This window comes from Gobius niger (genome assembly GCF_951799975.1).
Source record: "Gobius niger genome assembly, chromosome: 13".
NCBI classification, from domain to species: domain Eukaryota; kingdom Metazoa; phylum Chordata; class Actinopteri; order Gobiiformes; family Gobiidae; genus Gobius; species Gobius niger.
The window spans coordinates 3,505,111-3,530,545 of record NC_136864.1 but is presented as its reverse complement, the minus strand read 5'-3'; the positions used below and the strand labels follow the sequence as shown (position 1 = coordinate 3,530,545).

General features: G+C 43.7%; 1 protein-coding gene and 1 long non-coding RNA gene across 5 annotated transcripts; both read left to right on the top strand.

Annotated features, from left to right (window-relative positions):
- Nucleotides 1-1,155: 1,155 nt before the first annotated feature.
- Nucleotides 1,156-8,344, top strand: LOC306972993 (uncharacterized protein; the record flags this gene model as incomplete). Its single annotated transcript, XM_079569771.1, has 2 exons — nucleotides 1,156-1,369; nucleotides 6,915-8,344. The coding sequence occupies 2 exons, from the start codon at nucleotides 1,156-1,158 to the stop codon at nucleotides 8,333-8,335; spliced, it is 1,635 nt and encodes a 544-aa protein (XP_079425897.1). The 3' UTR covers nucleotides 8,336-8,344.
- A 5,663-nt stretch (nucleotides 8,345-14,007) lies between these two features.
- Nucleotides 14,008-24,804, top strand: LOC306972717. Of its 4 annotated transcripts, XR_013793533.1 has the most exons (4): nucleotides 14,008-14,467; nucleotides 22,598-22,650; nucleotides 22,690-22,789; nucleotides 24,747-24,804. It is a non-coding gene; the product is annotated as an uncharacterized lncRNA (long non-coding RNA). The 4 variants fall into 4 exon arrangements; XR_013793534.1 differs by lacking the exons at nucleotides 22,690-22,789; nucleotides 24,747-24,804 and adding an exon at nucleotides 21,758-22,015 and having other exon boundaries at nucleotides 14,008-14,428; nucleotides 22,598-22,665; XR_013793535.1 differs by lacking the exons at nucleotides 22,690-22,789; nucleotides 24,747-24,804 and adding an exon at nucleotides 21,857-21,985 and having other exon boundaries at nucleotides 22,568-22,665.
- Nucleotides 24,805-25,435: the final 631 nt, after the last annotated feature.

Genomic DNA, 25,435 nt, shown 5'->3' with positions numbered 1-25,435 from the left:
TCCCTGGCTTTTAAACTCTTAACTCCCACCTGAACATGTTTTCTCCTGTTCTCCGAATTCTCCAAATCTAAAAGCTTCAAAATAGCGACAAAAAACGAGAAGAAAATTAGGATGTAAATTGACAAAAAGTGACAAAAATCCAGCAAAAAAAACGACAAAAATCCAGCAAAAAAGTGACAAAAATCCAGCAAAAAAGTGACAAAAATCCAGCAAAAAAGTGACAAAAATCCAGCAAAAAAGCGACAAAAATCCAGCAAAAAAGTGACAAAAATCCAGCAAAAAAGTGACAAAAATCCAGCAAAAAAAATGACAAAAATCCAGCAAAAAAAGACAAAAATCCAGCAAAAAAACGACAAAAATCCAGCAAAAAAGCGACAAAAATCCAGCAAAAAAGTGACCAAAATCCAACAAAAAAGTGACCAAAATCCAACAAAAAAGTTACAAAAATCCAACAAAAAAGTTACAAAAATCCAGCAAAAAAGTTACAAAAATCCAGTAAAAAAGTTACAAAAATCCAGCAAAAAAGTTGCAAAAATCCAACAAAAAATGACAAAAATTCAGCAAAAAATGACAAAAATTCAGCAAAAAAGTGACAAAAATCCAGCAAAAAAGTTACAAAAATCCAACAAAAAAAGACAAAAATTCAGCAAAAAAGTTACAAAAATTCAGCAAAAAAGTTACAAAAATCCAACAAAAAAAAGACAAAAATTCAGCAAAAAATGACAAAAATTCAGCAAAAAAGTGACAAAAATCCAACCAAAAAAGACAAAAAATCAGCAAATAATGTGACAAAACAGCAACAAAAAAAGTGACAATAATCCAACAAAAAGTGACAATAATCCAGCAAAAAAGTAGCAAAAGTGCCATAAAAAAGTGACAAAAACAAAAGTGACGACAATGGCAAAGAGGAGAGAATGCATTTTGTTTTGGCGGGTGGTAAGAGGTTAACCATGTGTTTTCATGTATATACGTATTTCTGTTGTACTTTTAGTTTGTAATTATATATCACCTCTAAACATCTCGCGAGATCACAAACGTCAAAGGGGATGTGCCACAGTCTCTTCTCGCTCTCCGCCCCTTTTCTGCTTCCTGAACAGCGTCACGGTACGACGCCGCTCCGCTAACGGACCACACGGCGCACGAACACCGGGGGAAATGCACGAGCTCGGCCGGGAGACTCCTGGAGCGAGGCTGCGCGCTCTCATGACCGAGCGCCACGCCGCCTTTGCGCAGGAAATGTGGGCGCTGTTCGAGGCCACCGTGGCGCAGCTGGAGGAAGAAGTGCGCGTGCTACGAGCGCGTAACGAGAGACAGCGGTGCGTCCTGAAGGCGACCCAGAGGAGGAGAGAGGCTCCGCGGGGTAAAGCAAGTAAGTGTAGCCCCTATCCTGGGGAAACAGCAAAGCTACATGAACCCTGAGTAAAGATCAGGGCAATAAGAGCGTCACACACCGCCTTCTGCTCTCGTTTGCCCCCCCCCCAGTCCACACTTTCCACTGTGTCCGTGGCTCCGAGTGAAAAGCGAGGTTTGCGACTTCCCTCGTTTATTATTTAAGTTTACTTTGAGTAGTTGGTAGTTTTTTATTGTTCACTCGCCTTCATTGTTGTTTTTTTTTTTTTTTTTTTTTTTTTTTAATTGAAAAATATACAAAATTAACATAAACAAGGCTCGAGGCTCAGGTGTGCAAGGCTTCATTTTCCAGTGTAAACAAAAATACATAGAAATATAAAAATAAATAGTTTTACAGTGCAAATTCGTCACATACAACTTTGGTCTTCAGGGCTTTGGCATTTGTGCAATAATTCAAGGTCACATAAGAGGACATTAGTGATTCAAATACAACAAGTTTTGGTTTTTGGTTAAGGTACTTACAGCTATGGATATGATACTTTGCCATTATTAATATTAAATTCATACTAAAAAGTTTATTTGGGGGTAGATTTTTTTTTGGATAAATACCAAACAAAATATCTTTAAGGTTGAGTTGTAAATCTATGGTAAGTTTTCTATTCACAAACAGATCGATGTCTTTCCAAAATACTTAGATACCCAGAAAATATGGCTAATCGATTCTTCAATACTATGACAAAATGAGCAAAGAGGGTCGACATTTAAACGATATTTGGATATTACACTGTTAACAGGATGGCATCTGTGCAAAATCTTGATGCATACTTCACGAATCTTATTGGTAACAAAATTTTTTTTAGGTAAAAGTAGGGCTGTGCAATTAATCGAAATTCGATTACGATTTCGATTACAACAGTAAACGATTACAAAATTAGCATAATTGCAAAAAATCGATTTTATTTTATTTTAAAAAAAGAAAAAAAAAATCAATTTTTTTTTTTTTTTTCTTCCAATTTTTAATTTTTGTCATTTTTTGCTGGATTTTTGTCATTTTTTGATGGATTTTTGTCACTTTTTTGCTGGATTTTTGTCTTTTTTTGCTGGATTTTTGTCACTTTTTTGATGGATTTTTTTAAAGGCAACAAATAATCGTTTGAATAATCGTGATTTCAATTATGACAAAAATAATCGTGATTATTATTTTTTCAATAATCGAGCAGCCCTAGGTAAAAGCCACACAGAGTTCCATTCAATATCATTAAATAAATTGTCTCATACAAATACAGATGCTGGCTTTCTTATGGAATCTCTTATTATGAGCTCTGTAATACATTTCTTATTTTTTTTTACATTTAAAAAGGGGCCAGAATTACCAATATATAACTCTTGGGACGAATCTACAGTAGGATTGTGAACATATGTTGACGTCAGCATTTTGACACCCGATGGAATAGCATAAAAAACAATTGCAAATTCCTTTGGTAACACTGGGAAGTTATACACATGCAAAAATTCCTCGTAAGAATACGTTATGCCGCTTTTGTTAAACAATTGGTGTACATAAATTAAACCATTGTTAACCCATTTTTGTAAGAAAGGTGATTTGTGCTTGAAGCTTATATCCATATTATTCCATATACTGTACTTGTGAGGTGAAAAATTGTGTTTATAAACTAGAGACCAAGATAACAATAACTGTTTGTGAAAATTAGAAAGTTTATCCATCCATCCATCCATTTTCTTCCGCTTTATCCGGGGCCGGGTCGCGGGGGCAGCAGTCTCAGCAGAGATGCCCAGACTTCCCGATCCACACACACCTCCTCCAGCTGTTCTGGGGGGACCCCGAGGCGACACCAGGCCAGCTCGGAGACATAGTCCCACCACCGTGTCCTGGGCCTTCCACGAGGCCTTGTCCCACTAGGACATGCCTGGAACACCTCCCGCGGGAGGCGACCAGGAGGCATCCGAAACAGATGCCCGAGCCACCTCAGCTGGCTCCTTTCGACGTGAAGGAGCAGCGACTCTACTCCGAGCTCCTCCCGGGTAACTGAGCTCCTCACCCGATCTCGGAGGGTGCGCCCAGCCACCCTGCGAAGGAAACTCATTTCGGCCGCTTGTATTCGCGATCTTGTCCTTTCGGTCATTACCCAAATCTCATGACCATAGGTGAGGATGGGAACGTAGATCGATCGGTAAATCGAGAGCTTTGCCCTCCGACTCAGCTCCCTCTTCACCACGACAGACCGATACAGCGACCGCATCACTGCTGACGCCGCACCGATCCGTCTATCGATCTCACGCTCCTTTCGTCCCTCACTCGTGAACAAGATCCCGAGATACTTGAACTCCTCCACTTGAGGCAAGGACTCCCCACCGACCTGAAGAGGGGAAGCCACCTTTTTCCGGTGGAGAACCATGGCCTCGGATTTGGAGGTGCTGATCCTCATCCCGGCCGCTACACACTCGGCTGCAAACCGCCCCAGTGCGTGCTGGAGGTCCTGGTTCGTTGAAGCCATCAGAACAACATCATCTGCAAACAGCAGAGATGAGACTCTGAGGCTCCCAAACCGGACACCCTCCAGCCCCTGGCTGCGCCGAGAAATTCTGTCCATAAAAGTAATGAACAGAACCGGTGACAAAGGGCAGCCCTGGCGGAGACCAACACGCACCGGGAACAGGTCTGACTTACTGCCGGCAATGCGAACCAAGCTCCTGCTGCGGTCATACAGGGAACGGACAGCCCTTAGCAGAGGGCCCCGGACCCCATACTCCCGGAGCACCCCCCACAGGGCACCACGAGGGACGCGGTCGAACGCTTTCTCCAGATCCACAAAACACATGTGGACTGGTTGGGCGAACTCCCACGAACCCTCGAGTACCCGATGAAGGGTATAGAGTTGGTCCAGTGTGCCACGACCAGGACGAAAACCGCATTGTTCCTCCTGGATCCGAGGTTCAACTATCGGCCGGATCCTCCTCTCCAGCACCCCGGAATAGACCTTACCGGGGAGGCTAAGGAGGGTGATTCCTCTGTAATTGGAACACACCCTCCGATCCCCCTTTTTAAAGAGAGGGACCACCACCCCGGTCTGCCAATCCAGAGGCACTGTCCCCGACCGCCACGCGAAAGAAAAGAAAGTTTAATGGGAAGTTTTTCAATCTTAGAGTTGCACCTTAATAGAAAATGTAAGCCTCCTAAAGCTGCCTTTATCATTGTTGGTGTTACATTACATACTGTTACCTTTGACGTCACCATAACATTCTGGTAATTCAACGACCGATGTTGGGGAATGACGAAATACAGAATACTCATTTTAAGTAACATATATTATGGTAAAACTACACTTTAATTTCTGAGTAATATTTAGATTTTTTTGCTTGCTCTATGTATTAATAGTCTTACAAATAAGAGTGTCAATCAAGTGGTCATGTGTTTTCCTGTGCACAGGGAGAAAGCTTCATCACCAACAGTAGGTGAGGAGTGTTCTGCTCAAGGACACGAGCAGCACATATTTATACAATCAGTATAAACATTAGTTACATGGCGATAACCCGGGCACTGCACAGACAGCAGTGTCTCTAAAGAAAAACAAAAGATACTACAGTGAAGTATGAAGGCCCTCTTGTAAACAATCTGAGTGCTCAACTTAATGTCATAAACCTGAAGCATTATAGTCAGCTCTTAAACAAGTGAGGGTGAGTTTTGACATAACAATCCCTTCTTCTGATGATTTTGATATTAATCACCACATATTACACTTGTTTAATAACGAAATGAAAACGATAGAAAAATTTGGACCTAAACATAACCGCAATGAGCATTATACAAATAAACACAATATATTCAAAAGGATGCACACAGAACAGTCACTCAAACATCAGGGTTATTATCCCAAACCACACGTCATTCCTGAGTTTAAAACTTAGATTAGAGTTAGGGTTAGGGTTTGCGCTGAGGGGCAATAATAAGCGAATCCACCGTGATAGTGCGCCCTCTGCTGGTGAAGACAGATATACAACGGTATTTAGCTCATGTTTTACAGTTGTATCGTTGTGACTATTTTGTGCAATTTAGTGCTGACATGTAACTTAGTTTAGGCTACATGTACTATTATTTGGGATATTTTATGAAATTAAAACTGTATGTTTTACTCCAGTATTTCATTGTATTTTGTAGGAACAAAATCACATGTTTATTGTGGTAACGGCCATTGCTGTAATCAGTAAAGAAAGGAGAGAAATTGGGTTAATAATGTTAGTTTGCAGATGCAAAAACAAAGTAAAAAATAACATTTGTACTGTCAGGGTCTTCCCTGTTTCCTACATTCAGCAGCATCTTTCTGTCAACTTCACTAAAACAAAAGATCAGCACCGATGTCAATAATGTGTAAAAATCAGATGTTGTAATTCTGGGCTAATAATGAAGATAATAATACTACGGTCAAAACTGGAATGACATACATGAAACTATGTCCCATTAATAATGGTGCCATAACTTTTTTTTTTTTGTCCTTTATTTATCCAGGATAAAACTCGTTGAGATCAAAAATCCCAAGAGTGTCCTGGCCAAGATTCTTTAAAACTAAAATATGCACTAATTTGCCACAGAAAGTAAAAGACCCGTAATACATCGCTATGAACAAATTATACATTTACTTTACAGCTATTACATTTTTGGGTAGCAGGTAATCGGGAGTTTTTATTGATTTGACTGATTCACAACTAAGCATCTACGATTTCAAAATTGGTTCATAAGAAAATGAAATAACTCGGTTAAAGTCCACTCAAGTTCGTTGAGTTGATCAAATCAATCTTCCCAAGACCTAACACCGTCGTGTATCCGTCTTCACCAGCATAGGGGGCACCATCACGGTGGATTCGCTTCACGGTATTTCTGTCTCGGCTCCGGGTCTGCAGCTTTCCGCTTCTCCTGAGGGGGGGGGGGGGGGGGCCTACAATTCTGTGCCAATGGGTCCATTAAGGTGGGCCTGGGCTTCACCCGAGAAGCCTGGCCCTCTCTGCGGCTTTCAATGATTATATGGCAGGTGTTCTTCCTGCAATTGCCTCTTTACTCAAAGGACAGGGTTTCACCGTTTTAATGCGTCTATTTATATTGCACAACATTATTAAGAAAGAACTTTTAATAAACTTTTTTTCCTCCTAAAATAAAATAGAGATTTCAAATGCCTTATGCCCCAGTCCATATAAGAAATCCTAATTATTGGTAAATACAGTGATGACAGATGTTGCCGCGTCGTCACATTTTTGTCACATTTTTGTTGCGTCTTTGGTCGCATTTTTCTCACCTTTTTGTCAGTTTTTTTGTCATGTTTTTGTTCCATTGTATTGTCTCTTCAAACAATATGGTCCTTAAAAAATAATGTGGCAGCAGGTTTATTTCCACTGCAGCTCCTTTTAATCCCAAAAAATCTATTTCATTCCTCAAAGCCAGACAATGAGCCTCCAGACAATGAGCTGTTCCCTCTAATAGTCAAACTGAATAAGTCTATTATTAATTTAAACTATTTTTAAACTAATCTCTGGTCTTATTTTATGTTTTTTAGAACGAACAAACCCAAAGAAGGACAACACCAAACCAGTGCTGGATGTGGAAATACTGACGGAAAACTCGTCCGACTCTGAAGACGAGTGGAAGCGAAACAATCAGCCTAAAGTCGAAGAGGAGGAAGTCACCGTGAGCCCGGACGTCCCGTCAGAGCCCGAGGGCCAGACGGAAAACTCCTCCGACTCCGAGGACGAACGAGGCTCATGCGAGAACCCTCAAAGCGCTGCGGTTCAACCGGACCCCGAACCCGTCGGCGTCGTGGTTCTGTCAGATCCGCAAACCGAGAACTCGTCCGATTCGGAATCCGAGCGTGTGGAGAAGCCAACGAGCCGCGCCAGGTCGAGCAACGAAAGCTCACCCCAGAAAACAGGGCAGAAGAAGTTGTTTGAGTGCTCACTTTGTCAGAAATCGTTCAATTACAAATCCGTCCTCAGGATGCACGAGCTCTCGCACGGCAGCAGCAGGCCGTACGAGTGCTCGCTGTGCGGGTTCTCGTTCATGCTGAAGTACCGTTTGGACCGGCACATGGAGATCCATAAGAGGAACAGGCCTTCAGGCTGCGACGAGGAGCCCACGGAGGGACAGTTTTCTTCGAGTCACGATGAGGAGACTGAGAGCTCGCCGGTTCCTGGGTCTTCCGATGGTAAAAACTCAATGGTTCCTGGGTCTTCTGATGGTAGAAGCTCCATGGTTCCTGGGTCTTCTGATGGTAGAAGCTCCACGGTTCCTTGGTCTTCTGATGGTAGAAGCTCCACCGTTCCTGGGTCTTCTGATGGTAGAAGCTCCACGGTTCCTGGGTCTTCCGATGGTAAAAACTCGACGGTTCCTTGGTCTTCCCCTGATGAAAACTCAACAGTTCCTGGGTCTTCGGATGGTGAAAACTGGACGGTTCCTGTGCCTTCCGACGACGAAGACGCGGTAGAGTTTGAAAACACGGCAGCGGAGGAGATGGATGATGTCGAGGAAGGGCATCAGGGCAACCGCCCGCAGTGCCTCCAGTGCGGCAAGACGTTCTCCACCGCGTCCAACATGGGCAAGCACATACGAACCATCCACTGCAAGAAGCCTTCGCTCGCGAGGAAACTGCAGATACAGATGCAGTGGCGGCACCAGCATCTGCAGTGTCCGGAGTGCGACCGGCGCTTCCGCTTCCAGACCGAGCTGACGAGGCACATGAAGAGGGCGCACTCGGCGAAGGAGAAGAAGACGACGATGAAGATGAAGGTGAAGGCGAAGGCGGCGGACAAGCCGTTTCAGTGCGAGGTCTGCCAAAAGAGCTTTCGAGACAAGGCCTACCTCCAGGAGCACGTGGGAATGCACACAGGGGAGAAACCTTACAGGTGCTTGATCTGCGGGAAGTATTTCACCTTTAGGAAGTCGCACAACGCACACATGAAATTACACGAGGCCTCCAGGTAGAGGTTAAGGGGAGAACTTTCACCTGGAAGAAACACTAATCTTCACAATGTTTTTCTGTAGATTTATCTTCATTTCAAGGACAATTTTCTCCACGGAAGACCTCAACTTTAACATGATTTTTAACATGAAGATTATTTTTTTTATATCTGCTAATCTGCTTTAATGAGTGTTGAGTTTCAAAAAACAGATAAAAAAACAAACAAACTAATAACAGTGTTTCCACGGGGCATTAAAGGGACTATATGGAGTTTTAAAATGTTAAAATTATGTATTTTCCTCCCCCTACATGTTCCAGCCATGTCCTAATAGAATGAGCTCAGACCTGTTCACCACAACTGCCTCTAAAATCCTGCACTGTCACTCAAAATGTTGTTAACTTCGGGTCCAAATTGCCGTCATGCACAAGCTTAATATAGAAGCTGCAGGTACACGTATGACCTGAGGTGGCAGTAGTGAGTATAAAATGGCAAACTTGCATCTAGCCCCTTTTAAAGGCCATTAAATGAATTGTGCCAAAATCAAGGCCTTAAATGTAAATAAAAAGCGCATTTACAGTATAAGCCCCCCCCTGTTTTCTGTTTTATGAAACGCTTGTAAGACTTAAAGGATGTTTTGTCCTTTAGTATATGGTAAAAGCCAAAAAATTCAAAAAATACTGGTTTTAAAGCCTTTTAAAATGTCAGGATAGTAGGCCTTTTTTACAGTGAAGTGACAGTTTTCCTCCTGAAAGTTGTGAAACCTGGTTCAAACTCAGTCCCTGTGATGAATGTTGATGTTGTAAATGCATTAGGAAAGTTTGAGATGAGATTGGACCAGAAAATAGCAATTTGAAATTTGATTGACCCCGTTTCTTTGTACAATCAGGTATAGCTCCTTTAAGGGATGAAATCTCCGTTTGTGGCATAAAAATATAACAGGCATTAAATTTTACATTCTTCTGCCTGTAAGATATCCTGAAAATGTATTTGTAGCTAATATATCAGCAAAATAAATCTATCAATTTAAACCATTATTCAGATTTCGGCGCTGAAAATATTGGAAATTTTGGCATTTTTTAGCATTATGGCCTCATTTTTATATGAAAGCACAAAATGACAGAAAACTTGCAATACATTTTTTCCTCATTTTTATGTCTAATCTGCAGCAGAAGTTTTAAATTGATATCCAGAAATGTAGAAAGTTTCTCTATCCACCTGCAGTGTCTCACCTTAATGTATTGGAAGACGTTTATGACTGGGTTTATTGTCTGGTTGGGTTTAGTGAGAACATGATGTATCGTTTTAACACATCGTTGTTGCTTGTGAGCTGTGAAAGTGGCACTAAAGCTGTGAAACGTGAAACTCGTCCCTGTGAACACCTTTGCCCCAAATCAGAGAAACAGCCTTGGTTTAACATCTGTTTGGTTTAAACAAAAGGCTTGTTTTATTTCATCAAACTTTTAATGACTTTGCACTTTTTAAAAATACTTTCCTCAATGTCAAACTGATGAATATTTGTGTAATGTTTGGAAGATTTTTCTAATCATTTGTCACCAGTGTCGACTTGTGTCTCAGATAAACGTGTGAATTTGATGAATTCTGTCTCACGAAATGAGCTTAAAGGTGAATCAGATCCTGTCTCTACTTCAAGTGCCTTGTACTTGTTTAACTTTATGAGCCTGTTTTTAAAGCGGACAGTCGTGTCTGTTCAAGGACATTTTTAGACATGATATTTTTAGGTGTTGTCTGAAACATGAAGACAATGTTTGTTTATAATGTGAAACAGTGCCTTACAGATTTCTAACAACTGTCATCTCGCTTTATTCAAGAGTCACAAAAACATTAGTTGTGATGTAAAAGAGCTTTGTGATGCCATTTTTTTTTTTCATGATGATTGTCAAACGTGTTTAGAGAAGAATCTGTTGCATAAAAGTGTTTTAACATGAAGGCGTGTTTTCATTCATTTTACTGTCGGACCAAACATTTGTGGCATTACTATGTCGAACGACGCTAGTGCAGGAGGAGAACTGATAAATGTTTGTTTGTTTTTGAGCTCCCCCAGTGTTTCCCAACCATGTAAACCCTGCAGGAGGAGATCCAGGGGGGTTACACCTCCAGCCGCTAACAGGGGTTAGCAGCTGGAGGTGTTTGTCAGCAGGCAGGGTGTGAAGTGTACGGGTGGAAAGTTGAAATGGATTATCTACTTTAATCTTGTATGTTATAATGGATTTAGAAGCCAGGCAAGGCAAGTTTATTTGTAGAGCACAATTCATACACAAGGCAATTCAAAGTGCTTCACAGTTAAATAAATACAAGAAAACAAATAGAATCAATAAAAACATCAACATAAAATTAATCAATTACAGTAAAAGGCGAGAGTGCAGATAAATACTTTCAGTCACATGCATCTGTAAAAAGAACTGTTTTCAGCCTGGATTTGAACATTGTGAGAGTTGAAGCCTGTCTCACATCCTCATGAAGACTGTTCCAGATTTTAGCTGCATGAAACTGAAACGTAGCCTCACCGTTTTTATTATTGACTCTGGGAACCACCAGGAGGCCCCTCCCTGAAGTTCCCAGGGCCCGAGATGGTTCATACGGCTGTAACATGTCAGAGATGTACTTAGGAGCTAAACCATGAAAAGACTTGTAACAAGCAGAGCTGTTTTAAAGTGTATTTTCTGAGTGACAGGAAGCCAGTGCAGAGACCGGAGCACTGGACTAATATGGTCATATTTCCTGGTTCTTGTCAGGACTCGAGCAGCAGCGTTCTGGATGTACTGTAGCTGTCTGATAGCTGTCTGAAGCCAGTGCATGGGAGGAGTTTAGGTAAGTTTGGGTTGGACACGAGCCACAGATCCACATAGTCTTTGTTTAGTGGCTCATTTTGCCAACATTTTCACTGGATCCTCGAGTTGGGGCGACTCAGAGTATGAATGAAGAGTAATCAGCGTCTCTACTTTCTCCGCAAGTTGAGAAGAGCCAGAGTCCCAGCCTCTGTTATGTCCAACTTCTACAGAGGGACAATAGAGGGGATCCTGACCATCTCCATGACTGTGTGGTTCTTCTACAGAGGGACTATAGAGAGCATCCTGACCATCACTGTGTGGTTCTTCTACAGAGGGACTATAGAGAGCATCCTGACCAGCTCTATCACTGTGTGGTTCTTCTACAGAAGGACTATAGAGAGCATCCTGACCGGCTCCATCACTGTGTGGTTCTTCTACAGAAGGACTATAGAGAGCATCCTGACCAGCTCCATCACTGTGTGGTTCTTCTACAGAGGGACAATAGAGAGCATCCTGACCAGCTCCATCACTGTGTGGTTCTTCTACAGAAGGACTATAGAGAGCATCCTGACCAGCTCCATCACTGTGTGGTTCTTCTACAGAGGGACTATAGAGAGCATCCTGACCATCACTGTGTGGTTCTTCTACAGAGGGACTATAGAGAACATCCTGACCAGCTCCATCACTGTGGCACGTCACCAGCACTACCTCCTGCCGAAGGAGCCTCCAGCGCATCGTGAGAGCAATGGAGAAGATCTGCGGAGCCCCTCTCTCCTCTATGAAGATGTACTCCACCCTCCACACACACAAAATCAAGGATGAGAGAAACATAATTTCAAACCATTCACATGTAATGTTATGGGAGTGGCCAAGGTCTTTCATGTTCATGTGGCAACAAGCACAGCCTGATATCACAGAGCTTTCGTCCTACATCAGAACATCTTTGTATCTGCTAAATTTGACCATTAGGAGAGTGTTGTGACAAGTTTAGTCAGTTAAGCTGGTAACCGCACTGGGTCTCCTGCTGAGCCTCTGACTAAACCAGGTAGAAAGACCAGTTTCTTCCTGTGCTCCAGACGAGGCCCTCGCACTTTTAGACAATAGGCCCCAAATGGCCCATCTCCTCAACATCACAAAGATAGAGCCTCGAAACTTGGCCTGACCAATCACAATCACAGCCCCCCTCCCCTTTCCCCCCAAACCGGTCCAGTTTGCAAACCACTCCAGACCCCATGGCTGGAAAGTGGGTGGGTCAGTCCTGCCTCTTAACGGCCCTGGCTCTCTCCAGACGCAGCAAACATGAGCCGGACAACAGCAGCAGCGGCGGCGGCGGAGGAGGAGGAAGAGTCTCCCAGAGCGACGCTGCGCGCCCTGGTGACCGAGCGCCACGAGGCTTTTGTGCAGGAAATGTGGACGCTGTTCGAGAGCACCGTGGCGCAGCTGGAGGAGCGAGTGCGCGCGTTACGAGGGGAGAAAGAGCAACAACAGCGCGAGGTTTCAGCCCTCCCTCTCTGTCAGGTCGGTACAGCGCGGCCCGGTCAGTGGTCACTACTTTTCATTACTTTGCAAATATTCACAAAGACACCTGACTGTTTACAAGAGAGCTCAGCAAAGGCTTTTCCTGCTGCAGCTGAGAGGCTCTGAAGTCAGGGACCACATCTGTACAGGGATTATAAGTGTTTAACTGAGAGCGCACTGATATTTAACATGGTCTGTTGGTTTGGTCATTTCACTGTTAAAACAAAGCTAAACTTGGCAGAGCTGTTAAACACACTCACAGGCCAACAACAAACCAATTTGTCTGAGTATCACAGTAAAGCAGGGCATCGTGTCTACAATAAGGTCACCGAGGATCTTTTGTCCCATTACTTTCAGATTGTCCCATTACTTTGAGCTCTTTCCATAAAGACTTCCTTGTGCCAAGATAAATGTGTACAGGAATTCTTAAGTTCCCTTTGCCATCAAGGAGCTGAATAAGATGTAACCTCTAGTAATGTCGTTCAGTCAGTCTGATCCTTTTCTTTTGATGAAGTGAATCTGCTGCTGCTGCGTCTGCAATGAACTGATTTTATGATTTACTTTGGGCAAATGTATTGAATGTGTGAGCGAGGCAAAGGCACATTTCTGCTATTATTGTGCATGGTAGACAATAAAGGTTTTCTATCCTATCCTATCCTATCCTATTCTATTCTATTGGTTCTTGCGAGGTGTCACAGATGAGTGACTAAACAAAACAAAATCTAGGAATGTTGACCCCCCGGCCACCTGAGGGGGTGTCAAACGGGGGGAGGGGTCAAACATCGCAGGCACTGTTCTACTGTAATTTAGAGCTGGGTAAATGTAGAGTAAATATACTTTTGTCGTCTCATCTTGGCTGTTGAAGTAGAAGTAGACTGATGTGCAGGAGCCATTGTGAGAGCTAGAAACGAGTTTGAGCCAAAACTAAACATGTCACAGTAGTGAGGGGGAAAGAGTGAAACATGAGACGTTTCTTTCTGACTTTTAGCTCCTTTTACTAATTCATTTAAAAAATCAAATCACCAATTGGGCAAAATTAATTGTGTTAAACAGAGTGAAAAATACTACAAATGTCATCAAAACATGCAGTAGAATGTGTTTCGTATATTACTTTTGGTATTTATTATACATTTATGGCATAAAAGATCAAGAAATGTTCATTAATTGCCTTCTTGAAACAACTATATCTTGAACTTTTGAGAGTAACGTTGATGGTTGCTGTTTTTAGGGACCTGTGGGTGGAGGTGAGACACGGGAGGAGCTGACGGTGGAGGCCTCGGAGTGTGGAGATCTGCCACCACAAACTGAAGACAGACCCGAGTGTGAAGATCTGCAGACCGAGGCTGAAGAGGGACCTGACGTTGGAGGTTTTCCAATAGAGGAAATGGAGTGTGGAGTTCTGCAAACAGAGGAACCCGCGTGTGGAGATTTGCAGACAGACTTTGAAGTAGGACTTGAGTGTGAAGGTTCACCAATAGAGGAACCTGACTGTGGCGGTCTGCAGACAGACCCTGATGAGGGACCTTCAGGGAGAGGTCTGCAGACAGACCCTGATGAGAGAGCTTCAGGGAGAAGTCTGCAGACAGATGCTGATGAGAGAGCTTCAGGGAGAGGTCTGCAGACAGATGCTGATGAGAGAGCTTCAGGGAGAGGTCTGCAGACAGATGCTGATGAGAGAGCTTCAGGGAGAAGTCTGCAGACAGATGCTGATGAGAGAGCTTCAGGGAGAGGTCTGCAGACAGATGCTGATGAGAGACCTTCAGGGAGAGGTCTGCAGACAGATGCTGATGTGGGATCTTCAGGGAGAGGTCTGCAGACAGATGCTGATGAGGGACCTTTGTGGGGAGGTCTAGAGACAGAGTGTGGAGATCTTTCTCAAACGGAGAGGCTGCGGCGATGGATCATGAAGAAGATGACGGGGATGAGGCCGATGATCCTGCTGAGGAGATGTGGTAAGATTTTCTCTTCTTTCCAAGTCGAGCAGCAGAGCCTGAGATGTTGAGGCCACATCTCGGGCTCTGGCATGTTAATGCTGGTATGATCAGACTAAATGCGTTTCATGCTTTTATTTGTTCGCTTGGACACGTTTCAGTCCCTCGAAGTCGCTTCACCTGCTTGTGTTCGCTTTAGGTCCTCAAGCAAACACAAGCGACTGAAGCTTGTCCGTGAAGGGTCATTTTTAAAATGTTTGTTTGTTTTCATAGATGCAAAATCTACAGAAGACCTGAACTCTTCGGAGCTCATGGAAAACTCCTCTGACTCTGAAGATGAACTCACGGAAAACTCCTCTGACTCTGAAGATGAACTGGAAAACTCCTCTGACTCTGAAGATGAACTCCTGGACAACTCCTCTGACTCTGAAGAAGAAGAGGACCATCTACGGTGGAAAAGATCTCCCAAAACATGCCTCGAAAAATCAACCGGAATCACACAAGGAACAGACACGGAGGCGGCAAGCGACAAGGAGAACCGACTGGAGGATTTACTGATAGAAGTGATTGTCCTCACCGACTCCGGAGACGAGGAAGGAGCGGCTTGGGATGAGAACTCTCAGACTAAGACCTGTGCTTTGGAGGATCTGGACGTAAACGTGGTGGAAGAAGATCTTCTTTGTGACAAGAAACGTGAAAACATCAATCAAAGGAAGACTTTGCAACGGCAGGTTTCTCGAAAGACTAAAGATCTACAACGTTGCAGAGTAAAGACGGAATACGATGGTTCTGTGTGCGGCAAATCTATGATTTCAAAATCCGCTCTCAGACTTCACCAACAGGATCACTCCTCTGAGCGGCTTTTCAATTGTAAATACTGCGGCCAGATGTTCAAGCACAGGTCCAACATGTACAGGCACATGAACATCCACAGAAAGGCAGGTCAGTCCTGTGGCTCGGAGGCGGCCGGGACTTCACAATCTGTGCAGAAGAAGAAGAAAGATGGACACTCAAGTAAGGACAAGTGCGACCTGTGCCTGAAAAAGTTCTCTTCCAAAGAAAAGCTGAGGAAACACATGTCCTCGCATAAAATAAAGGGAAAGATCCATTGCCCCGCGTGTCCAAAGAAGTTCAGTTACTACAGTGTATTAAAGAGACATGTGGTGTGTCACAAAACTCGCCCCTCACGAAGGCAGTGCTGCTCGTTGTGCCAGATGGAGTTCTTATCAGTGAGCAAATACAAAAGACACCGCTTACTTCACCAAACCAGGAGCTCTTTCAGCTGCTCCGTCCGCGGGAAACGGCACAAAGATGTGGCAAGTCTGCAGAGGCACCGGGCGACTCACAGAGGCTCCGAGAACAAGGAGTCGAAGGTGTCGGAAAACGCATCGCCCGTAAAGCTGAACGGCTCCATGAAGACGTTTTGACTAATGTTAGGGCTGAAACATCTGATCGATTAATCGACAACTAATCGATTAATGAAATAGGCGACAACTATTTTAGTAATCGATGAATCGTTTTCTGGTAAACGTAGGCTCAAATAGAGCATAAATGACATGGAAAACGTTTCACTGGCCGACCACGTCGTGAGATTTGCATCAAAGACAGAGCAAACCGAGCGGCTGTGTGGGGGAGAACAGTTCTATTGTTATGAATGAGTTTTGTTCCTGAAATGATCTTTTTCTCGACTTTTGGGAGAGATTACGGCATCGACTCTTTACTCTTCCAAATAAGACAAGGCGCGATTAACCTGGCTGGACATCTTTAAATATTGTTTCCCCTATAATGTTTTAGAGCCTGTTTAGTTCTGGTTTAGACCCAGACGATGGGCTAAAGATGGTTTACAGTGATTTAGACCAGGTCCTAGTTCTGGTTAAGGGTAGGATCTCATTTTGTCCTGATTTTTCCACTCTTTAATAAAATGTCTTTATCCTACCATTTCCGCATTAAAGTTTTAAAATAAACTGTTCTACAATACATTTTTGTTTATACTAACCTTAAAGGGATGTTTCAGGATTTTTGACATAGGGCCTCATTTCCTAGTTATCCAGAGTGTGATTTTTCTTTTTGTAATTCATGCAGTTCTTATATTTGAAGAGTTTCGTGGCGCTAGGCTAGTGCAAGGCTAGTGCATTTCTATGGTATCAGCTAGCCTGCATTAAAAACAGTCTGACCCGCTCCACAGTGCACCTGAGGCAAATCACTTATAACGCCAGACGAACCATATAAACGTCTGTGTTCCAACTCGAGTATCCTGCCAATATGTTGACAAAGCGAGCAACTAAACAAAGACTATTCAGTATTTTGAAGAGTATATGTTTAGAAAATTAAACCTTTTCTGAAAAATTATCATTAAAACTTACTTTGTTTGAAAGTACTGCTCAGTTTCACTTTCTGCTCAACCTGAGGTCATTCCAAGCACCCTCAGGGGCCTCCGTACCCCTGGTTGGCCCCTCCCCCCTCACTCTGTTCTGGAGCTGTTGCATCATTGGCTCCAACACAAACTTACATAAACTCCTAAGTCATGGGTTTTGTTCATGAGTCTGATGGCGGAGGTGAAAAAACTGTTCGAGTGGCGGATCTTTGGGTCTTGATAGACCGTATCCTCCGACCTGAGGGGAGAGGGGTGAACAGTTTGTGTCCAGGGTGAGAAGGGTCAGCTGTGATCCGACCCACACGCCTCCGGGTCCTGGAGGTAAACAGGTCCCGGAGAGGTGGGAGTTTCACGGTGTCATTTTACACCTCCACTGCCGAGGACGAACTGTTCTGTACTGTGGAATGAGCATTGGTGTTCAAAAGTAGTTAAAAATGAATGGTAAAAAAAAAAACATACATGGGATATAATGTAGAAACAATTTAGTTGAGGTGTGTTGAAGTATTGTATCATCATGTCCTTGTGGCGCTCAGGAATGGGATTTTAATTTGATGCGTTTGTATTTGTAATGATGAACTGTCGTAATATTTGAAATGCAGCATTTTCATGGACTCCAAGGATAACAGTCTTTACTCGGGTGGGGGATCCATTAATAAACGAAGAACAATAAACCGCTCTCTGATTGGCTGTGTCTCCATGTGGGAAGGTCAAGTCGTAGAGGCTCCGCGCAGGAAGTGGGCGTTTCTGGAAGTGTCTTTTTGTGAGTCTGGAACATAACGGCCCGTCCAGACGCAGCAAACATGAGCCGGACAGCGGCTGCAGCGGCGGCGGCGGCGGAGGAGGAGGAAGAGTCTCCCAGAGCGAGGCTGCGCGCCCTGCTGACCGAGCGCCATGAAGCTTTTGTGCAGGAAATGTGGACGCTGTTCGAGAGCACCGTGGCGCAGCTGGAGGAGCGAGTGCGCGCGATGCGAGCGGAGAAGGAGCAACAACAGCGCGAGGTTTCAGCCCTCCCTCTCTGTCAGGTCGGTACAGCGCGGCCTGGCACTGCACGGCCTGGCACCATCTCCACGCTTATCTGCAGTTTACATCACATTAGGACTCCAGAAACACAGTGCGCGTTACAACTATTCACAAAGAGTGGAACAAATCGAAGCACCGCAGTTGAGCCAGCCTCGCCTCCAGCCGTGCCGAAAGCCGCGGGTGCGCTTGTTTTGGACACCGGCGTCTCAGGAATTTGTGTGTTCATTCCAACAAGTCCAAACAGCAGCCTCTACATTTGAATCATATTACACTCGTCCTTTTATTCTTGAAGACATAAGGTGATGGACTAGGTTTGGGTTGATTGGACTTTGACATAGCTGGAAACAGGCCTGGACTGGCAGAAAGAATCGGCCCAGGACTTGAGGGTCAAGACTGGCCCTCAAAAAACAACAACAACAACAAAACCAGTCATATTCAAAGCAATAGTTGACGTGATGAGAAAAACAATGAGCTCTTGAACTAGAACAGTATGAACTACGAATCGAGGACAATCGCTGCCTGTTAAAAACTTTTGTAAAATTACTTAACAATCTTAAAATGTGCGTTGCGTTTATGAGGTTACAATAAACGATTTCCTCTTATCTTCGCAATGTGAGGGGCATGAGTGTTATGTTCCAGAGACCCATTGCTCAATATGCGAGATTATCTGGGAACCATAACTCAAGCCCCAACAGAAGGGAATAAAATGCGTCACGTCCCTGTAGAGGAGGAATTGTGTAATTGCATCTATGTAATGATAGAAATTCCAAACGCTTTTGGCGCTAATTGTGGGCCGGTGCAAAGTATTACGGGGCTTATCTCTCGATCTGACTGGCCCAACCGGCCCAAAGGTATGTCGGCCCACCGGGAAAACTCCCGGTTCTCCCGATGGCCAGTCCAGCCCTGGCAGGAAAGAACAAAATGTTTAACCTGAAATGTGTCATTTACAATAGAATAAAAACAGCAATAAAAAAAAAAAACATCTTTAAAATAGATTTATACTGGTCTGGACTTTGGACCAGAGGCTGTTCACTGGTTCGTGCTACCTGGACACAAGGGCGTAACTTTCGTCTCAACATTGGGGGGTTAAGATTCCAAAATAATGTTATGTTTCTCTGTGACAGAATACATAGGGGGTCTGAGGGGGTACCCCCCCAGGAAACTTCGAGCCAAATACAATCAGTTTCCTGCATTCTGGGTCATTTTAGCACCTGGAGAGTGATGCCCTTTAATTAAAGAGACTGATGCACAAACATTTAATCAAGCCATTTTGGACTCAAGCAGGGCTTTAACTCTAAAAAGAGCAGTTTCAATAAGATTATAGACTAATATCTCCACTAATAGCCTACCTATGGGTCTAATTTTACAGTAACGTTAATTCATCCAAAGTACAAGGCTAGGTATAGTCCACTCAGTCCCACTGACAGAGGAGTGAAACCAGGGTTGTATCCCCCCTATCCCCCATGCCTGGACAATCACAGGAGCTTCCTGTTCAGTACTCTGATACTAGGACTGTCAGCATTATAACGCATTAAGGCAGAAAGATGCGTTCTTGTGTCACCATTAAACTTCAGGTCTGTTCCACACCGTCTCCACAATGTCCTCAACTCATTTTCTACAATATTTGATTTTGCATTTGTCAATGAGGAACTTATTACATACAGATTATCATCATTACACCACATTAAGGCAAAACAATGCTTTCTTGTGTCACCATGTGGTGTAATGATGATAATCTGTATGTAATAAGTTCCTCATTGACTTCACTTCTACAAAGTGTCCTCATGTCCCTCACCAATTTACAGCAAAAAGTGATGTAGTGTTCACAAATAAGGGGCTTATTACACTGGAATACTCACAAAATGTCAAATATTGCCAAACCAATGGATTTGGGAGAGTTATGACATTACATCTGAGTAAGACAGCGTCTCCTCTTATTCACACAAAAACAATGCAGCCTTTCCCAAACACTGTCTCTTTATACTGGGACCGTCATCTTTACACCCAATGAGGCAAAACTGAGTGTTTCTGCGGGACCATTACACTTCAGGTCTGTTCCATAGCACCTCTGCATGTTCAGCTCATTTTCTACTCTATTTGATTTTGCATTTGTCAATGAGGAACTTATTATTAGGGTTTTGCCCTTGACTCTTGGAATAAGTGGAAAGTGTTGTGCTTAGCAGTGCTCTCTGTGGAAGACATCGAAGATATGTTCCTTTTTGGGCTTATGATAGCAGGCTACCTTCTTACAAGTTTAGGAGTTGCCCTGATTTATCGCAAACTGGCAGCAAAAAAGGAGACCTCGCTGCTGTCCGTTAAACTCAAAGAACATTTTGGAAAAGTCAGCGAGCACTTGATGGAATTACAACGATAACACGATACATGACCTGCCTTAAAGGGATATTTCAGGATTTTTGACATAGGGCCTCATTTCCTGGTTTCTAGAGTGTTGCTGATTTCTGGAGATATATTTTTTGTAATTTACACAGTTCTTATGTTTGGAGAGTTTCGTGGCGCTTGGCTAATGCAAGGCTAGTGCATTTCTATGGTATCAGCTAGCCTGAATTAAAACAGTCTGACCCGCTCCACAGAGCACCTGAGGCAAATCACTTATAACACCAGACTAACCATATAAATGTCTGTGTCGATAACATAATTTTAACCATTTTGCATTTATAATACCTTATACTTGAGCAGCATCAGCTTCGTGGTTGTATAAGCTACGCGGCGGCGGAGTAATCTGCTAGAAAATAGTTCCTCAAAAAAACGATCATTCATGCGATGCAGGTAAGTTTTATTCCTAACATGATTCTATCGCACGGCCGCCCTGGTGCGTTTGGCGCATGTGTGCAAACGCAGAGTAAAATTCCTAGTTGTGAACTTGTTCATAACAATGGCAATAAAACCTATTCTGATTCATAGTTGTATTTAGCGGTTTCTTTTCTGTTTTAGGACAGCTTGAAACCTCTGATTCCCACCAGAAGGCAGCATTTGTCCACCTTTGTTCTAATCGCGGCTTACAAAACTTTTAAGGACGATCTGTACAGAGTGCTCCACAATTAGAGTACCAGCACCTTGGCCTGCCACCAAAAAAAACATACACGATATAAAAACATATATATCGTCTCAGAAAATATTGCGATAAACGATAATATTGAGTATAATGCAAATACCGTAGACTATTTTCTCACCTCTGTGTAAAATTAAACCTGGTTAGAATAAATTTTGTATGAAATATATGGATTCAGATAATACTGTAATACTGCAGAAGTAGTAGGGCGGGGCGATTGTGGGAAAAAAAAATCACAATCATTTTCCCCATATTGATCGATCTCGATTTTCGATTCGATTTTCTTTTGTTTAAGAGAAACATGTGGTCTTTCCTGGACGAGCTGTGAACAGATGCTGCCAAACTGAAAACTGTAGCATCAGCAAAAACAAACTCCACTTTTCCAGCGTCACAGCACAGATGAAACCTTATCCACACCTGCAGTTGATTGTGTTTTGTATCATAGTTTTGTTTTTTCATTAATTTAGGGCATAAAAGATCAAGAATCTTGAAGAAACTGTACCTTGAACTTCTGAGAGTAACGTTCATGGTTGCTGTTTTTAGGGACCTGTGGGTGGAGGTGAGACACGGGAGGAGCTGACGGTGGAGGCCTCGGAGAGTGGAGATCTGCCACCACACGCTGAAGACAGACCTGAGTGTGGAGGTCTGCAGACTCAGGAAACTCAGTATGAAGATCTACAGACAGATGTTAAAGAGGAGCCTGAGTGTGGAGATCTGCTTACAGAGGATCCCCAGTGTGGAGATCTGCAGACAGAGGGACCTGAGTGTGGAGATCTGCAGACAGATGTTGAGGTAGAATTTGAGTATGAAGGTTTACCAATAGAGGAACGTGACTGTGGAGGTCTGCAGACAGAGGGACCTGAGGGTGGAGATCTGCAGACAGAGGATCCCCAGTGTGGAGATCTGCAGACAGAGGGACCTGAGTGTGGAGATCTGCAGACAGATGTTGAGGTAGAATTTGAGTATGAAGGTTTACCAATAGAGGAACGTGACTGTGGAGGTCTGCAGACAGAGGGACCTGAGGGTGGAGATCTGCAGACAGAGGATCCCGAATGTGGAGATCTGCAGACAGATGTTGAGGTAGAATTTGAGTATGAAGGTTTACCAATAGAGGAACCTGACTGTAGAGATCTGCAGACAGAGGGACCTGAGGGTGGAGATCTGCAGACAGAGGGACCTGAGGGTGGAGATCTGCAGACAGACGTTGAAGTAGAATTTGAGTATGAAGGTTTACCAATAGAGGAACCTGACTGTAGAGATCTGCAGACAGAGGGACCTGAGGGTGGAGATCTGCAGACAGAGGGACCTGAGGGTGGAGATCTACAGACAGATGTTGAGGTAGAATTTGAGTATGAAGGTTTACCAATAGAGGAACCTGACTGTAGAGATCTGCAGACAGAGGGACCTGAGGGTGGAGATCTGCAGACAGAGGGACCTGAGGGTGGAGATCTACAGACAGATGTTGAAGTAGAATTTGAGTATGAAGGTTTACCAATAGAGGAACCTGACTCTGGAGGTCTGCAGACAGACGAAGTAGAATTTGATTATGAAGGTTTACCAATAGAGGAACCTGACTGTGGAGGTTTGCAGACAGATGCTGATGAAAGACCTTCAGGGAGAGGTCTGCAGACAGATGTTAAAGTGGAACCTGAGTATGAAGTTCTGCAGACAGAGGGACCAAAGTGTGGAGATCTGTCTCAAAATGAGAGGCTGCAGCGATGGATCATGAAGAGGATGGCGAAGATGAGGCCGATGATCGTGCTGAGCAGATGTGGTGAGACTTCTCTTCTTTCTAAGTCGAGCAGCAGAGCAGATGTTGAGGCCACATCTCGTTAATACTCCTATGATCAGACTACACTGCGTTCCAAATTATTATGCAAATGACATTTTTCTAAGATTGTCTAAATGATCAACTAAAATTAGAGTCAGCATCATTTTCAAGTCTTTAACTGTTAGAGGATCATTTAAATGTGGTTGAAAAAACATTTTTTATTACAAAATAAATATAGTAAAAAAACTAAAAAATTACTGTTCAAAGTTATTATGCAACTCATCGTTTCAATACATTTTAAAGCTGGTAATTAACTGAAAATGGTCATTTGTTGAATTTGTAGCTTATTTCAATCAAAAACATATTAACAGGTCAAGTTATATCTTAACATAGGAGCCCTTTTTTGAGCAGCTTCAAAATTCTTAAATCCATTTTTGCAGTTTTTGGAGAGTTTCTGCTTGGATTTGTTTGCAGGATGTCAGCATAGCCTCCCAGAGCTGCTGTTTGGATGAAAACTGCCTCCCACCCTCAGAGAAGGTTTTTTTGTTGAGGCTCCAAAGGTTCTCATTAGTGTTGAGGTCAGGGGAGGAGGGGGTCCACATCATGAGTTTCTCTCCTTTTATGCCCATAGCAGCCAGTGATGCAGAGGTATTCTTTACAGCAGGACATGGTGCGTTGTCCTGCATGAAGATGATCTTGTTAGAGAAAACACTTCTTTTTGTAGCACAGAGGAAAGTGGTCAGTCAGAAACTCTACATATTTTTCAAAGGTCATTTTCACACTTTCAGGGAGCCCAAAGGGGCCTAAAGGGGCTGACCAGCTCTCTCGCCATGATTCTGGCCCAAAACATGACTCTCATGTGTGGCGCCTCTACAAGCACTGCTAAAAAGCACATACCCCTTTTACCTCTTTTAATTAAGTCCCCACTATTGGGCCAATTTGCCCCAGGTCCTCAGGACCACACTTTTAACAGTGCTTGTAGCTAGGGCGGCACGGTAGCGCGGCGGTTAGAGCTCTCGCTTCACATGATCTGTGCAAACGACAAGTGAACTTGTGTTTCATGCTAAACATGACTGAACGAGTGACATATAAGGAGACTTTTTTCGATGAACGAGAGTCTTTTGGCAACTCGAGATACAGTTGTAAACTCTGCGTATTCTATTGCATTGTAATTCTTTATTTAAATCCGCAAAACGCAGTACCTGTCCTCGAGTTTCAAGTTCTAGTTCGTATCCACTTCTGGCTTAGTCTCTTAGGGAGACTGACTGTAGGCTTTTCTCCCTCACGAGGAGACAGTGAGGCCAATGTTCGTTAATAAGTTCTGTTTTCTTTAACCTTGAGGTCTACGTGGGGAACAGAGTGAGTGTTGTGCTATATGGTATATCTTTAGAGTGTAAAGAATAACCCGAGCTTGTACTGTGGAAAAACTTTGGTTTTATCCGAGTCGTAAGTTTGAGTTTCACATTTACAGAGGCGAAGACGCAACTACAGTGGAAAAAAGTGGCTGTAGAAAAGAATAAAAATAAATTGAGCTCTCAATAGATTCGGAGAAACGTATAGCAGAAGGTGAGGCATCTGCCATCAGCGGGACAGGCCGTCGTAAAGAGCCTGATGCTGGAGATCCTTTAGTATAAACGTGTTTTATATTAGTTAAGGTAATGTGCAAAAGAGCGGACTCTCAACATTTTCATAGAATCTGACATCCTGTGAGCTGGGATTGGATTTATTATGCACAGAGCTAGTTACAAACGCTGTGTCAAGAGGCCAATGCGCCGCTCGCAGGCTGAGAAGGTGGCACAACCTGGGGCACATAGCTTATGCTCCCTGAGATCCTCCCTCCTCCACTCCGATGTACAAGCTCCTCCTAAGGTTTAGGTGGAACTTCTGCTACTGCATGTTTCTTTCAGACGGCCCAGAATTCCTGTGTGCAAATTAATAAAATGTTTGTTTGTTTTCATAGATGCAAAACCTGCAGAAGACCCAAACTCTTTGGAGCTCACGGAAAACTCCTCTGACTCCACCGGAATCACACAAGGAACAGACACGGAGGCGGCAAGCGACGCGGAGATCCGACTGGAAAGTTTACTGATAGAAGTGATTGTCCTCACCGACTCCGGAGACGAGGAGGAAGCGGCTTGGGAGGAGAACTCTCAGACCTGTGCTTTGGAGGATCTGGACGTAAACGTGGTGGAAGAAGACGAGAAATGTGAAAACAACAATCAAAGGAAGACTTTGCGACGGCAGGTTTCTCGAAAGACTAAAGATCTACAACGAGTAAAGAAGGAATACGATTGTTCTGTGTGCGGCAAATCTATGATTTCAAAATCCGCTCTCAGACTTCACCAACAGGATCACTCCACTGGGCGGCTTTTCGATTGTAAATACTGCGGCCGGATGATCAAGCAAAGGTCCAACATGGTCAGGCACATGAACGTCCACAGAAGGGCAGGTCTGTCCTGTGGCTCGGAGGCGGCCGGGACTTCTGGTGAGTCTGCCAGTCGTAAAGACGCCAAAAGCTCGATGCCAGCTGATTTTAAAGCCCAGGCGAGCTGCTCCGTGCGCTTGGAGGTCAGCTCAATATCCCACCTGGCGAGGAACAAGAAAACACACAAAGAGAAGAGCGAGAGAAACGGACACACGAGTAAGGAC